This window comes from Tachypleus tridentatus, chromosome 6 (genome assembly GCF_004210375.1).
Source record: "Tachypleus tridentatus isolate NWPU-2018 chromosome 6, ASM421037v1, whole genome shotgun sequence".
NCBI lineage: Eukaryota > Metazoa > Arthropoda > Merostomata > Xiphosura > Limulidae > Tachypleus > Tachypleus tridentatus.
Genome location: NC_134830.1, coordinates 152,106,516 through 152,120,539, shown reverse-complemented (window position 1 = coordinate 152,120,539; position 14,024 = coordinate 152,106,516). Strand labels below are relative to the sequence as shown.

The following is a 14,024-nucleotide window of genomic DNA, read 5'->3' as shown; positions in this document are numbered from 1 at the left end:
TTAGGAAATGCAGATAAACAAAGGAAGTGCAAACGTTGGTGTGAACCATACGAGAAAATTGTATATAAACTGAAAACAGTATTTGCATACAGCTTGTTATTCATTGATGTCAAGGTTATGGGGATTTCTAGAAAGTTTAAGTGACAGACGTATAAGTAGTTGCGACAAGATAAGCAGAGAGAGTAAAAGTAAAGCCAAGTGAAAGAGAAGTTTAGTCGGAGAAAAGAAAACGTAAAGTTAATGGTCTTGGAAATGAATGGTCTGGCCTGAAAGTTGATAAGTTATAGTGAGATTAAGAGCTTGAAAGAGATAGAGAATAAATCATCGCGTTAAAGGGTGTTCTAAACTAATTGAACCCGCCTGTGTGGACTGTGACAAAAGGAAGATAGTTTTAAGGAATAGGAAAAGCAGGCGCTTATTTGAGGATTAGGATACAACTGCAGTAACTCGTGCGAGAGCGTAATACATGGATAGTATTGCAATAAAAATAGTTTATCTCATCAACTGAATTCTGAAACAGTTGAACAGGTCTAAGTACATTTTTGACAAGAAGGAAACTGTATTGTATTTAAGGTACAACTAATGATATCTACAGTCTAAAGAATGTTTGTATATACATGTATAATTTAAAAAAAAGAAATGGAATGCGTACTGTAACTTTATTGTCGAATTTATCGCAAACACTTATTGTAGAAGAATCCTTAGCCGAACACAATCCTTTATTTACATTACTGTACACATTATTAAAAATTAGTTGGACATATTGCAATAATAAAAGGTTTTCAAGTAAATATATATTTCTAGTTTTATCATAAAATAAATGAGAGAAATGTACTTATCTAGAAATGTCGTTATAATTATATCATTATCAATATTTTGAACTCCCTACCAACATATTAAATATTTTTCATAAGCCTAATTTGGTAGGAGATTTTATATGAGAAAAGCAAAAGCCGCAAATTCGATCAAGAAATATGAGAGTTCATTTGTCGATAACTAGACTGACTTTGAAGTTGAGTGAGAAGTACACCTATCGGATACATTTAAAGGATAGTGAAAGTAAATTTTATTTAGATACACACGCGCACAAAGCAGCGTGGATATCCGAGTAGCCAAGGAGGAGTGTTAAAATTAGATCAAGGAACTGCTCGTTCGCCGAGTGAGCGATTTTTTCTACTTGTTCAAAGAATAGCTCGTTAACGTTCTGTCTAACTAGTCACAATGAAACGATTGCAGAAATGACTTTTAAAAATATGCTATAATTAAACAGGTAAGCTCGCTTTTGTGTCCAGTTGAAATTGTTACCTCGTGAGTTTTGTTCTCTCACAGTATTGGTTAATTGTTACATCCAATCAACGTCATTCTCGGTCAGCAGACGATATTCCTGTGCCAGTCTTTTAATCCAGACGCTATATGTTACTTCAATATGCTGTCCAACAAAGTAGGCATTACCTACTCGTATATAGAACAAAGAATTAAAGGAATTAGAATGAGGTTATCGTAATGACATTCTGTACCACGTGTTACCGCCATTACAACACGGAAACTAGTAATGGAAATTGTTAAAAGTCTTTATATCGCTAAAGCTGGTATAAAATATACGAAATGGTTGAATATAAAAACGAGACTTGTAATGGTAGATTAAAAACATTTAGTTACCATATTTAACTTAGCAGGCACATTTGGAAATACGAAACATTGAGAAGGGACAACTTTAAATGAATAACAATAACAAGTCAATAAAAATGTTTTAAAATCACTTAACATACACAGGAAACGATTAAATATTTTTTCCGAGCAAAATATTGAAGGAAATCAATGGTATTTGGCTTCACTTTAATATTTGGCAGACGTACCAATTCGAATCCGACGTCTATGCCAAATGTCAGATAAGTGGTACTTGTTTTTAAAAATAATTTACTTCATTGGAAGTTTGAACAATACTCTATCTCGGTACTCTAGCAGAGGGCCCGATGTGACTTTGCTATAAGAAAACACACACAACCTCTATCGTCGCTTTTTTTTTTTTTTTTCATTTCCCATTATTTCAGACTTTCCTGTCACAAAAAGAAATATTTTATATATCACGTCGTTTAAAATTTATGGCACTCCAAAGGCAAGTTTAAAATTAATGTAAATAATTTGTTTAATATGCAATATAATTTAAAATCCCTGTTGTTGCAGAGTCGTCTTTTAATTTCAAACTAATTTCATTTACTATGAACACTTTATAAATAATTTAAATTTAATTATTCAAACTGTTAAAAAACAATATTATCTAAGCAATCAAAGTTCGAGGAATGAAATCATCTGATAAGAAATATTTTTCAACTTTGGGTAATTTTGTTTATAATACACACAAAATAAAACTCGTGCATATGTTGTTTGGAAAAATAGGCTTATAAATAGATAGTAAATAAAGTAGATATGGGAAGAAATCGATTTTATAAATTTAATGAATTTCTCAATTGTGTAAAAAATACTGTTACTTTTACCGAAACAAATAAATCTACTAGAAAATGCCCCCTAATGGCACACTGGTAAGTCTGCGGACTCGCACCGCCAAACATTTAGTTTCGATATTTGTGGTGGGTAGAGCAAAGATAGTCCACCGTGTAGCTTTGTCATTAATTCCAAACGAACAAACCACAAGAAAATTTACGTAAAGTGACATCTCTTACCAATTGGAGGTCTTGTATTATTTGTAAGGGTCGATGTAAGACCTGTCTGTGTATTATAATCTTAAAGAGATGTATAGAAGTAAGTACCGGTGACGTACGATAAATTGGCCATAGTAGATTTTTTCTTGTGGTCTGTTTCTTGCTCACAATAAAGACTATTTATTATATAATAAATATGTATTCCATATATTTATTCTATTTATAAATTTATAATAAATATTTATTGTAGAATTTTTAGTCGCGTTTCTAATACAAGTTGTTACATAATTGCTGTTATATAGTTATAAAGTATATAACGATTGTTTTTAACTTTTGTTTTGCTGTATTAAATGTGTGATATTAAGTTAATACTTTAAAAATTCTTTACATTTTATTTGTTGAAATTATTTAACTTTGTCATTCTCTTAAACATAATCGTATGTTTAATTTTTTTATATTCTTTAATTTTAATTTGGTGTCGCTGTTATAAGTAATGCTGAGAGAGGTATCCAAATGATGCTTAAAGTTCAATGAACTTTTAATTGTTATATAAAATTGATTACACCGAATACTTCTAATCGTCTTGCTGTACATAATTGTATTCGTTATTAATTTATTGTTAATGATTGTGCTAATTTTAGATTATTTTATCTTTAAAATTTGATTTATATTGTAACATAATTGTGGTCCAGAAAAATTTCTTTCATTTTGTACTGTTAGTGTTAATGTAATATTATGTTTTTCAGATTATTATATGTGCTATTATGTTCCTGAGTTTTGTTTCACGCTAGTTTCAGGGAAGAATGATATACATACCTATTATTGTATTGATGAAATATATTTGCTATTTTTTAACTTTGTACTTGAATAGAAATTTTTCATAAGATTTTGGGTTTGTATGTGTTTGTATTTGTGACTCGGCTCTACTGTTACGTCATTTTTCTTATTTAACAGAGAAACTTCAGAATTTATGTAAAATAAATATGACCATATAATTATTAAAGTGTTTATTTTTTTGTAAGTAAACTTTTTAAAAATTCTCTTCACCAACAAAAACTTTTATAATAATAAATGCTACTTCTCTAATCTTAAATTTAAATATATATTTAAATAGCAATTTTATTTACCCTTACTTTATTAATTGAATATCTTTGAATGTTTCAGAATAAAACAAGTTGTTTGTATCACAATGTGACAATAATGTCTGAAGAAAATTCAGAATCTGAGAGCTCACAGTCAGATGTATCAGTGCATGAAGGTAAGGACCTTGTAACTACAACTAAATCTATTTGTACAATAGCGTCTGAACGTTCCAATAAAATCAGTAGAGATTCACTTATAGCTTTGAAAATTTTATGCCATAAAGTGTAGAAACAAAATGTATTTTTTTTTTATAAATTCTTTCTTGTTTTTTCCACTTTATTAAATATATATAGTATTGTGTTTATGTCAGTGGTAATATATAAAATAAATGAAGCATGGCCTTAGAAGTGAAACATTTGAAATTAACCAGATAAATAGCCACAATGAGTCATTTGAATTTACCCTATATGTATACATCTTTTGTAATATTTTTCCTGGAGGCGTGGCATGGCGTTGAGGTGCTCATTTCATAATCTCAGGGTTGTGAGTTCAAATTCCTATCACAATGAACATGCTAGCTCTTTTAGCTGTGAAGTTGGTAAAAGAGTAGCCCAAGAGTTGGCAGTGGGGTGAGTGGTGATGCACTAGCTGCCTTCCCTATAGTCTTACACTACTAAATTAGGGACGGCTAGTGCAGATAGCCCTTGTATAGCTTTGCATGAAACTCTAAACAAACCAAATCAGGATACAGTATTAAATGATGTCGTTGCTAATTATTATTATCGTAGTCTTAGCATCATTGTATTATTAATTGAATTTTATATAGTTAGTTTTAGCATTGATAGTAAAGTTATGAAAATGTTTAGTTGACTCCTAAGTTATTAAATTACTGTCACTTGCTCTTTGCCTAATAATTGTTTTTTTCTTTTAGTCCACGTATGCTTTTATTGTACTGTGTTGTTCTACTAAAACCTGTTTGTATTTGTACTATTTCCTTATCTATGTTAATATTATTTATGAAAAATACGTGAAACTGACAATCTTAGGAGAAATGTGTACCATTTCATTTTCAGTTTTGTTAAATTGATTTCGTGTAGTGTTGGTCAGGTGAGGTTAGCTTAAGTTGTTGGGTCATTCTGGAAGGTTTATGTCCACTCACATATTTATTGATCCTAGGTAACGTTCATTTTTTACCACAAAATTAACTGTTGGTACAATGATTCAGTGAAATAGCAAAGTTTCCTCTAACCAGAGGAAAGCTACAATTGTTGTTAGAAGTAATTTTAAACAGTTGATGCCAAAATAAGAAGTTTTCTAATTAAGCCAGTAACCTTTGGGTGTGTGAACTGATGGTTGTTTAGTGTTAGCTATGCTTAGCCAGTAACCTTTGGGTGTGTGAACTGATGGTTGTTTAGTGTTAGCTATGCTTAGCCAGTAACCTTTGGGTGTGTGAACTGATGGTTGTTTAGTGTTAGCTATGCTTGTTGTATGTTCTAATTTCACCCAGTAATCTACCCAATTTGTGTACTACTTTGTCATTTAGTGTTAGCTGTGTTTGTTGCATGTTATAATTTAACCCAGTGTGTGTACTATTTGGTCACTTAGTGTTAGCTAGGTTTGTTGAATGTTGAATAATCAACTTATTGTGTGTGTGAGTGGAGGGGGGATACTATAAGTTAGTGTAGTAATGCACCTTTGTGTATTTTGCTTCACAATACATGAACTATATTGCAACCTCTTTATTGTAGACCTCACAATACGTGAGCACATCAGTAGTAGTTGCTGTGAAGGATGTGGACTTGTTAGCACGGACAGTATGCTCGATCCTTGACTGCAATTGTTTGCTGTACATAAATTTGGCTCAACCAAAAAGATGGTCACTGAAGTGTGACCCTTGCTAGCATAACTGTGTTAGACTATCTATTCAACTTTCATTCTCCATCTTTGTTGTTGAGAACTGGTACAAACAGTACGTTATCCAATGTCTTTGCAATTTTCTGAACATAATCCACTTGTGAAACATAACAGACCAATTGCCAATAGGTTTTTGCCATTCTCAACTCAGCTGATGTTGTATTATGCATCTAATCCTAATCCATATACCTTATTTGGGAATAACACACGTCGTATTTGTGCAATTGTTTCCTTTTTTTAAATTTAGAAATTGGTCTTAATGACATTGTTTTGACTTTCGTTTAGATGTTTTGATTTTAATTTAGAAAACAGCCTTGATGACATAGTCTTGACAGCAGCTGAGAAAAATGATGTTGTGAAACTGAAGGAGCTGTTGGAAAAAGATCCGTCTTTGGTGAACGTCACTGATTCTGATTCTTACACCCCTCTACATCGAGCATGCTACATGAATAACGTCGAAGCCATAAATGTGAGAAAATCTTGTCATATTTGTTTTGAAATAAGTCACTTTAGTCCACTTCCATATTACAGATATCACTACCACCTCGTACTAAAATATTTGAAACATCAATACCAGTAGAGCTAAGTTGGCTAACAAAAATAAATGTACACTTTCCGTATACATTTGAATTGGTTGTGAGAACACAGAACCTTTTAATGGTGTTTGTAAACAAATTTTTTTTTCATACATAAAAAGTTTCTAAAATTTGTAGTTAAAATTTAAATTGAATGTAATTTCTAAACTGTTTTAAAAACTAAGACTGTGCTATTCTGGGTATTGCAGTGAGATTAAAAATCATAAACTGTTTAAGGTGTGATTTAGGCCTAACAAAAGGACTAATATTGTAACTAACTGAAAAATCCTTCTTTTTAGTTCTTTCTGTTAATCACAATAGATTTGAAATTAGAGGTGCATGAAAACAATGTTTCAAGTCATATTTTTTGACTTCTACAAGTCATTGCCAAATAGGCATTTTGTTTGTAATCTAGTTCCTTGTCTTAAGTTTAAACCCAAGATCTCTTCCACACCAAGGAAGTGCTCTACCAGTTAAGTTAAAGTACTAGCCCCTTAGCGTTAGTATAATTGTTCAATAGTAGAATTAATTTGGACTGGATGATGGAGAGACAAGAACTGATCGTCTGTTCAAGGTGACAAAGTTTGGAATTAAATTAAAGCCATGGTGGGCAGTGACTTGTGAAAGACAAAATGCTAGATGTGAGATAGTAATTTTATCCACCCCTGGTTTGAAATATCAAAAAGACATTAAGAGTGAAGATGTAACAGAGAAATGGTGATTTTGTCATAACTGTCTTCCCTAAAGATTCACGTTTCCAAGTCAGTGGGAGACTTAAAGTTATGTGGGTCAGTGGCTATTAATTTTTGTGGGCCCTACATCTTATTTACTTTTACCTAAAATAAAATTATCAAAGGGACCCCATTAAAGCCTTTGACCCTGAGGCTGAGCCCCCTCTAGCCCCTACCTAAATATACCACTGTTTCCAACAAAAAATATTACTTACATTAATCCATTTAAAACAACCAAATTTAATGTTTTTCCTCCAATTGCTGTTTTTTGGATCAAGATTGCATAGTTTAGGTTTACAAAAGAAGTAAAATTAAAAATTTCCTTCATGCTTGTTGCTGTTGTGTTTTCAAGTCAGAAAGTGTTTGAAATTATTTATGCTGGCAGTTCCATTGGCTTACTATTTCTTAATATGTGTTAACCCTCTAGAATCATTTGAAGTCCACCAGTATTACATTATTCCTATTTGCTGTTTCAATTATTAAATGTTTTTAACATTGGTAAGGGCTGGGCATGGCAAGGTAGTTGAGGCTCTCGACTTGTAATCCAAGGGTTGTGGGTTCGAATCCTGGTCGCACCAACATGCTTGTCCTTTCAGCCGTGGGGGTGTTATAATGTGATGATCAATCCCAATATCCATTGGTAAAAAGTAGCCCAAGAGTTGGCAGTGGGTGGTGATGACTAGTTGCCTTCCCTCTAATCTTACACTGCTAAATTAGGGACAGCTAGTGCAGATAGCCCTCGAGTAGCTTTGCGGGAAATTAAACAAACAAATTGTTGTTATGAATGCTTTAATTGATAAGGACTACTAATTATAATGTAAGTTTTGGTGCCCCATGTGGGAGCACATGATGTCCAGCCCTGCTAACTTTATATTGAATTTAATCTACAACAGAACATCTGCTGAGAAATATAATGTAAGTTTTGGTGCCCCTTGTGGGGGCACATGATGTCCAGCCCTGCTAACTGAGAAATACTGGTCATTGATGATCCTTATTTTCATAATTTAATTTGTCATTAGATTTTAATAAACTTGTAATAACCATGTCAGATCTGGCATTAACCAGTTAGAGGATGAAACTGAATAGACTGTATTGGATCATACTTTGCATGCCCCTACTATTAACAGTGTTTCTTGTTAGACTGTATTGGATCATACTTTGCATACCCCTACTATTACCAGTGTTTCTTGCTAGACTGTATTGGATCATACTTTGCATACCCCTACTATTACCAGTGTTTCTTGCTAGACTGTATTGGATCATACTTTGCATACCCCTACTATTACCAGTGTTTCTTGCTAGACTGTATTGGATCATACTTTGCATACCCCTACTATTACCAGTGGTTCTTGCTAGACTGTATTGGATCATACTTTGCATACCCCTACTATTACCAGTGTTTCTTGCTAGACTGTATTGGATCATACTTTGCATACCCCTACTATTACCAGTGTTTCTTGTTAGACTGTATTGGATCATACTTTGCATACCCCTACTATTACCAGTGTTTCTTGCTAGACTGTATTGGATCATACTTTGCATACCCCTACTATTACCAGTGTTTCTTGCTAGACTGTATTGGATCATACTTTGCATACCCCTACTATTACTAGTGTTTCTTGCTAGACTGTATTGGATCATACTTTGCATACCCCTACTATTACCAGTGTTTCTTGCTAGACTGTATTGGATCATACTTTGCATACCCCTACTATTACCAGTGTTTCTTGTTAGACTGTATTGGATCATACTTTGCATACCCCTACTATTACCAGTGTTTCTTGCTAGACCGTATTGGATCATACTTTGCATACCCCTACTATTACCAGTGTTTCTTGTTAGACTGTATTGGATCATACTTTGCATACCCCTACTATTATCAGTGTTTCTTGCTAGACTGTATTGGGTCATACTTTGCATACCCCTACTATTACCAGTGTTTCTTGCTAGACTGTATTGGATCATACTTTGCATACCCCTACTATTATCAGTGTTTCTTGCTAGACTGTATTGGATCATACTTTGCATACCCCTACTATTACCAGTGTTTCTTGCTAGACTGTATTGGATCATACTTTGCATACCCCTACTATTACCAGTGTTTCTTGCTTTGTCCTCAATAAATCTTGAACCATTTCAAAGGATCGCAGCCTAATTATGTTTCCACCTTCTCAACCATTTATCACTAAGTGAGATGATCGAAACTACAGTCAGGGGTATAATACGTTGAAAGATTAATATTCCTTTACAATGTTGTGCATATTCCTTTTCCTGATGGAAGAGACATAAAATCTACATATCTAGGTGAATGCAGGGTTTCTGAAAAGTCTGAAACTATGGGTGCTTTGCAGTTTTCCTCAGTTTTGGATACATGGCTAATTGTGGTGCTATCCAATCATTAGCAAGTCAAGTTGATCCAAATTTTTTTTTGAATTACAAGGACAGCATATGCAACACATTCTGTAAAATCTGTTGAAGTGTCTATGGTTCCAGTCTTTTGGACACCTTGTAGCATTTTTTTAGTTTTATGAGAACAATACAGTTCTAGAACGTAGTCATCATTTCTGTGTAGTAATTTTTATAAAATAGAATATTTTTATAGGTTTTGCTTTCGTACAAAGCTGACGTACGAGCTAGAACATCTGACAACTGGGAGCCTCTCCACTGTGCTGGCAGATGGGACAATGTAGAAGCAGCAGCTGTGATACTTCAAAATGGAGGCTGTGTAAATGCGAGATCAAAAGGAGGCCTAACAGCTTTACATCTGGCAGCTGCACACAGAAAGAGTGCCCGCACCTTAGAACTTTTGTTGTGGCAGCCAGAAACTGACTGCACGCTTGAGACGCAGTCAGGAGATACCGCTTATGATGTGGCATTACGAAGTGGCACGCATGCAGAACTTTTTCGTCTGGTTGATGACAGCCTAAACGTTTGTTAAGTCATCGTAAAATCATCATGAGTTAAAGTAATCACTTGATTCACATGAATGTGTAATTTGTTATATATGTGTGTGTTTTAGGATGTCTCAGACCCTTTTTCTCCACATGAGCATTCATATGAAGTATCATTATAAAGTATGCATGTCATTCTTAGTGCCTCAATATTCTTAAACCTCTTATTACTAATGTAGTAAAGAAACATGTGGAAGTACATTTGTACTGAAATTTCTTTTTACCATTCACAAAATTATCACGAAGATTGGAGTACACACAGTATACTGTCACCCAACAAAGACTGGAGTACACACAGTATACTGTCACCCAACAAAGACTGGAGTACACACAGTATACTGTCACCCAACAAAGACTGGAGTACACACAGTATACTGTCACCCAACAAAGACTGGAGTACACACAGTATACTGTCACCCAACAAAGACTGGAGTACACACAGTATACTGTCATCCAGCAAAGACTGGAGTACACACAGTATACTGTCATCCAGCAAAGACTGGAGTACACACAGTATACTGTCATCCAGCAAAGACTGGAGTACACACAGTATACTGTCATCCAGCAAAGACTGGAGTACACACAGTATACTGTCATCCAGCAAAGACTGGAGTACACACAGTATACTGTCATCCAGCAAAGACTGGAGTACACACAGTATACTGTCATCCAGCAAAGACTGGAGTACACACAGCAAACTGTCATCCAGCAAAGACTGGAGTACACAAAGCAAACTAATCCTAGAATAAAAGATTCTCTTAGTTAAATATTTAACAAGGAAATAATGGCAAGTGTATTACAGCCCATATAACCTCATAAGTTTTCCTAATGGTATAAGCCAGTTAGGTAATATGAAGATTTTATAGTAATGCGACAATATGCTTGTAAATAAATCCACAGCATGTTACTTATCAAAATAAACATCAATATACAACGTACACACTACCTGTAAGTTTATTGTTTTTTCAAAGAAGTAAATGTAGCATAATTGTTATTTAATACAATGTAAGAAAACTATTTTTGATGATATCTCATATTTGTCTTTAGATCATTCATTGTGTTTTTTTTACATGAGAGACAGACATTACCTTTGTGGAACTACAGTAGCAAGACCAATAGACACATTTCTTCCTTAACCAAGATGTTACATTGTATTATAATTCTTTCTTGGTCTACAAAATGTTTTATGAGCACAGTCCCCCTGTGGCACTACTTTCCCAATCTGAAGATGAGCAAGTGTAACAGGTTTGAGACAAAACATTTTGAAGAAGTTACATAGAAATTGGACCTGGCATGGCCAGGCGGTTAAGGCACTCAACTCGTAATTTGAGGGTCGCGGGTTCGAATCCCTGTCACACAAACATGCTCGCCCTTTTAGCTGTGGGGGCATTATAATTTGACAGTCAATCCAACTATTCATTGGGAAAAGAGTAGCCCAAGAGTTAGCAGTGGGTGGTGAAAACTAAATTAGGAACGACTAGTGCAGGTAGCCTTCGGGTACCTTTACGTGAAATTCAAAAACAAACAAACGTATAAATTGTAAACAACTTGATAAAAATTTGACATATGCGAGATTTGCTTCAACAGTTCCTTGTATGTTAATCCACAATCCACCTGACGTTTTTAATTCATAACTTCAAAATATGGTTGATAAAAAGACTGGATTCGAGCTCCAGCACCTACACAATGTGCAATGGAAGAAGCTGACATTAAAGTTATTTTTATGTTAGCTTGTTTTATAATAAACCTCCAGATTTTTCTCTGTTTGAGATGTTTAAATATGATCATACAAGCATTTCTGTTCCAGGTAGATTTTGTAACGACTGTTTTTGTACTTGCTGAATGTGTGTGAAGATGTTTGTCAAGTTCGTTTAATATGAAAGATTACAAGGAATGAACACAACACCACTATACTGTAAACCAAGGAGGTACAGGAAAAACTTGTTTCGTGTGCTGACCATAGGAGAATTTTCGTGGATAATCAAAACTTAAGGCAAAAAAAAAAGATTTGTTTTAAAAAGGCTTAAAAACCCACTTGATTTTACAAAGCACTCGTTCCGTAACTTTTCAAGATCAGAATTCCAGGGAAATTAAAGGAGGTGATTGAATCCTGATTGTTAGTTCTATGTCAAGAGTATGTGTATATGTTTTATAATTAGTATTTCTAGCACGAACGACGACCTCTATGGGCCCTTGTTTGCACTAGTAATTACTAATCGTAATATCCATGACTCATTGAACAAAATTTGAAAAAGTGAACATTTTGTAAAATCAAAACATTTCTGAGAAGTACAGCGCGGGAATACTGTTCATATTGTGCTGAGATAAACTGTAATTGTTTTCCATATTAAAAGAAGTTCTCTCTTTTGAAAAACGTCAGTAAAGATATAACTAAACCTTCATGTACAGTTCTAGTAAAAGTCGTGGTGTTGTTGTGAGGGGCCTGGCATGGTTAGGTGGTTAAGGCACTCGATTTGTAATCCGAGGATCGCGAGTTCGAATCCCCGTCACATTAAACGTTCTTGTACTTACAGCTGTGGGGCGTTATAATGTCTTGGTCAATCCCAAGAGTTGGCGGGGAGGGCGATGAGTAGCTGCTTTCCCTCTAGCCTTACACTGCTAAATTAGAGACGCCTAGCGCAAATAGCCCTCGTGTAACTTTGTGCGAAATTCAAAACAAACCTGTGAGAAAAGTACTTTTATTTAAAAATGCGTTATGTGACAAATAAATGGTTGTTGTACAAACTTAGTTATTTTTCTAATTGCCTGAATCATGAATACCCAAAATGTAAATTTGTTATAGATTTTTGTTTGTGGTGCCATTCCATAAATTATGCCACATTTATCGTTGTTTGTGTGAATTTCGCGCAAAGCTTCACGAAGGCTATTTGCACTAGTCGTCTCTAATTTAGCAGTGTAAGTCTAGAGGGAAGGCAGCTAGTCATCACCACTCACCGCTATCTTTGGGATACTCTTTTACCAACGAATAGTGGGATTAATGGTAACATTATAACGTCCTTACGGCTGAAAGGACGAGCATGTTTGGTGTGACGGAGATTCGAACCCACAACCCTCAGATTACGAGTCGAATGCTTTAACCCACCTAGCCAAGCCGGGCCACCGCATTTATTATTTTGGTGTCACATACACAGATAGAAAGATACACGCTACGTCCATTATAGTAAAATTATATCTGCACATAGTATTGCTTTAGTTTTGTCTCGCATATTGTTAGACAGTTGTTATGTTTAATAGCTGGTGATAAGAGATGAAATAAATGCATCAAATATGGGAAAACTTGATGATGGAAAAACTTCATTCAAATATTTATTATTATGTTAAACTTGTTGCAATGCTTCCTTCATCATCCATTGAAGCCACTATCAAACTTTATAGTCAATACCACGTACAGTCCTAAAGAGCAAATATTTTTTTGCGCTTTTCCTATTAGAGGGATTCAAACCGTGTAACATCAAATACAAAGAACGGCAAACTAACAGTCATGTCGTACTTCACCCGAAAAACCAAAGTGACTCGCTATCTTTTAATTATTGGTGCGAAGGACAACATTTTTTGTACCCTGATTTTTTGAAATGAAATTTGGGACTCTTATTAAAGTAATTGCCCATCGTTAAAACTATGGTTGGATACACTGATAGACATGATCAATTGGTTAAAGTTGTTAGGGCAAGTGGCAAATCTGCAAGTTTTGGTTGTTATATTTCAGATGTCATTCATAGTGTCTGTATTGCGTTAAATGTTGTTTTTTGTTTTGTTTCTCATCAGTAAATGTGAAGACGTTGGACTTGGAAAGAATAATAATATTTTGGTCAGTGACTCCTGTAATTTAAAAAATTCTGAACACAGAAAAGTGTGGCTCGGCTTATTGGAATATTTTTCTTTACATCTTTGATGGCAGTGATAAAGGTTAGATGTATTAATAAATGTTACAAAAAAGAGATGGCGCTAACAATATTCCTTACAATTAGCATTCTACGAAACAAAAAACTGGGATTTACTTGAATCGCTTAGTGGTAAATAGGAAGGTTAATAATTAAAACTAAATGTTTCCCTTGGGGTTTAAAGATTCAAGATCATATACACACGCTT

At 34.3% G+C, this 14,024-nt stretch overlaps 1 protein-coding gene across 6 annotated transcripts; it reads left to right on the top strand.

Annotated features, from left to right (window-relative positions):
- The first annotated feature begins 2,504 nt into the window (after nt 1-2,504).
- Nucleotides 2,505-10,110, top strand: LOC143254083 (ankyrin repeat domain-containing protein 49-like). Of its 6 annotated transcripts, none has more exons than XM_076508829.1 (4): nt 2,505-2,540; nt 3,825-3,918; nt 5,963-6,126; nt 9,566-10,110. In XM_076508829.1, exons 1-4 carry the CDS (start codon nt 2,520-2,522, stop codon nt 9,899-9,901), a joined length of 615 nt encoding a protein of 204 aa, XP_076364944.1. In that variant the 5' UTR covers nt 2,505-2,519; the 3' UTR covers nt 9,902-10,110. The 6 variants fall into 6 exon arrangements, with proteins under 6 accessions (XP_076364944.1, XP_076364948.1, XP_076364947.1 ...); XM_076508833.1 differs by lacking the exon at nt 2,505-2,540 and adding an exon at nt 2,615-2,760; XM_076508832.1 differs by lacking the exon at nt 2,505-2,540 and adding an exon at nt 3,128-3,165.
- The last annotated feature ends 3,914 nt before the right edge of the window (nt 10,111-14,024 follow it).

What these genes read in the sequence shown, in the direction of transcription:
- LOC143254083 (XM_076508829.1), top strand. Translation starts at nt 2,520, where the DNA reads ATGCCCCCTAATGGCACACTG. An exon ending in TGCCCCCTAATGGCACACTG is followed by an intron (nt 2,541 to 3,824) that starts GTAAGTCTGCGG and finishes TGAATGTTTCAG; the next exon opens with AATAAAACAAGTTGTTTGTA. An exon ending in ATAACGTCGAAGCCATAAAT is followed by an intron (nt 6,127 to 9,565) that starts GTGAGAAAATCT and finishes ATATTTTTATAG; the next exon opens with GTTTTGCTTTCGTACAAAGC.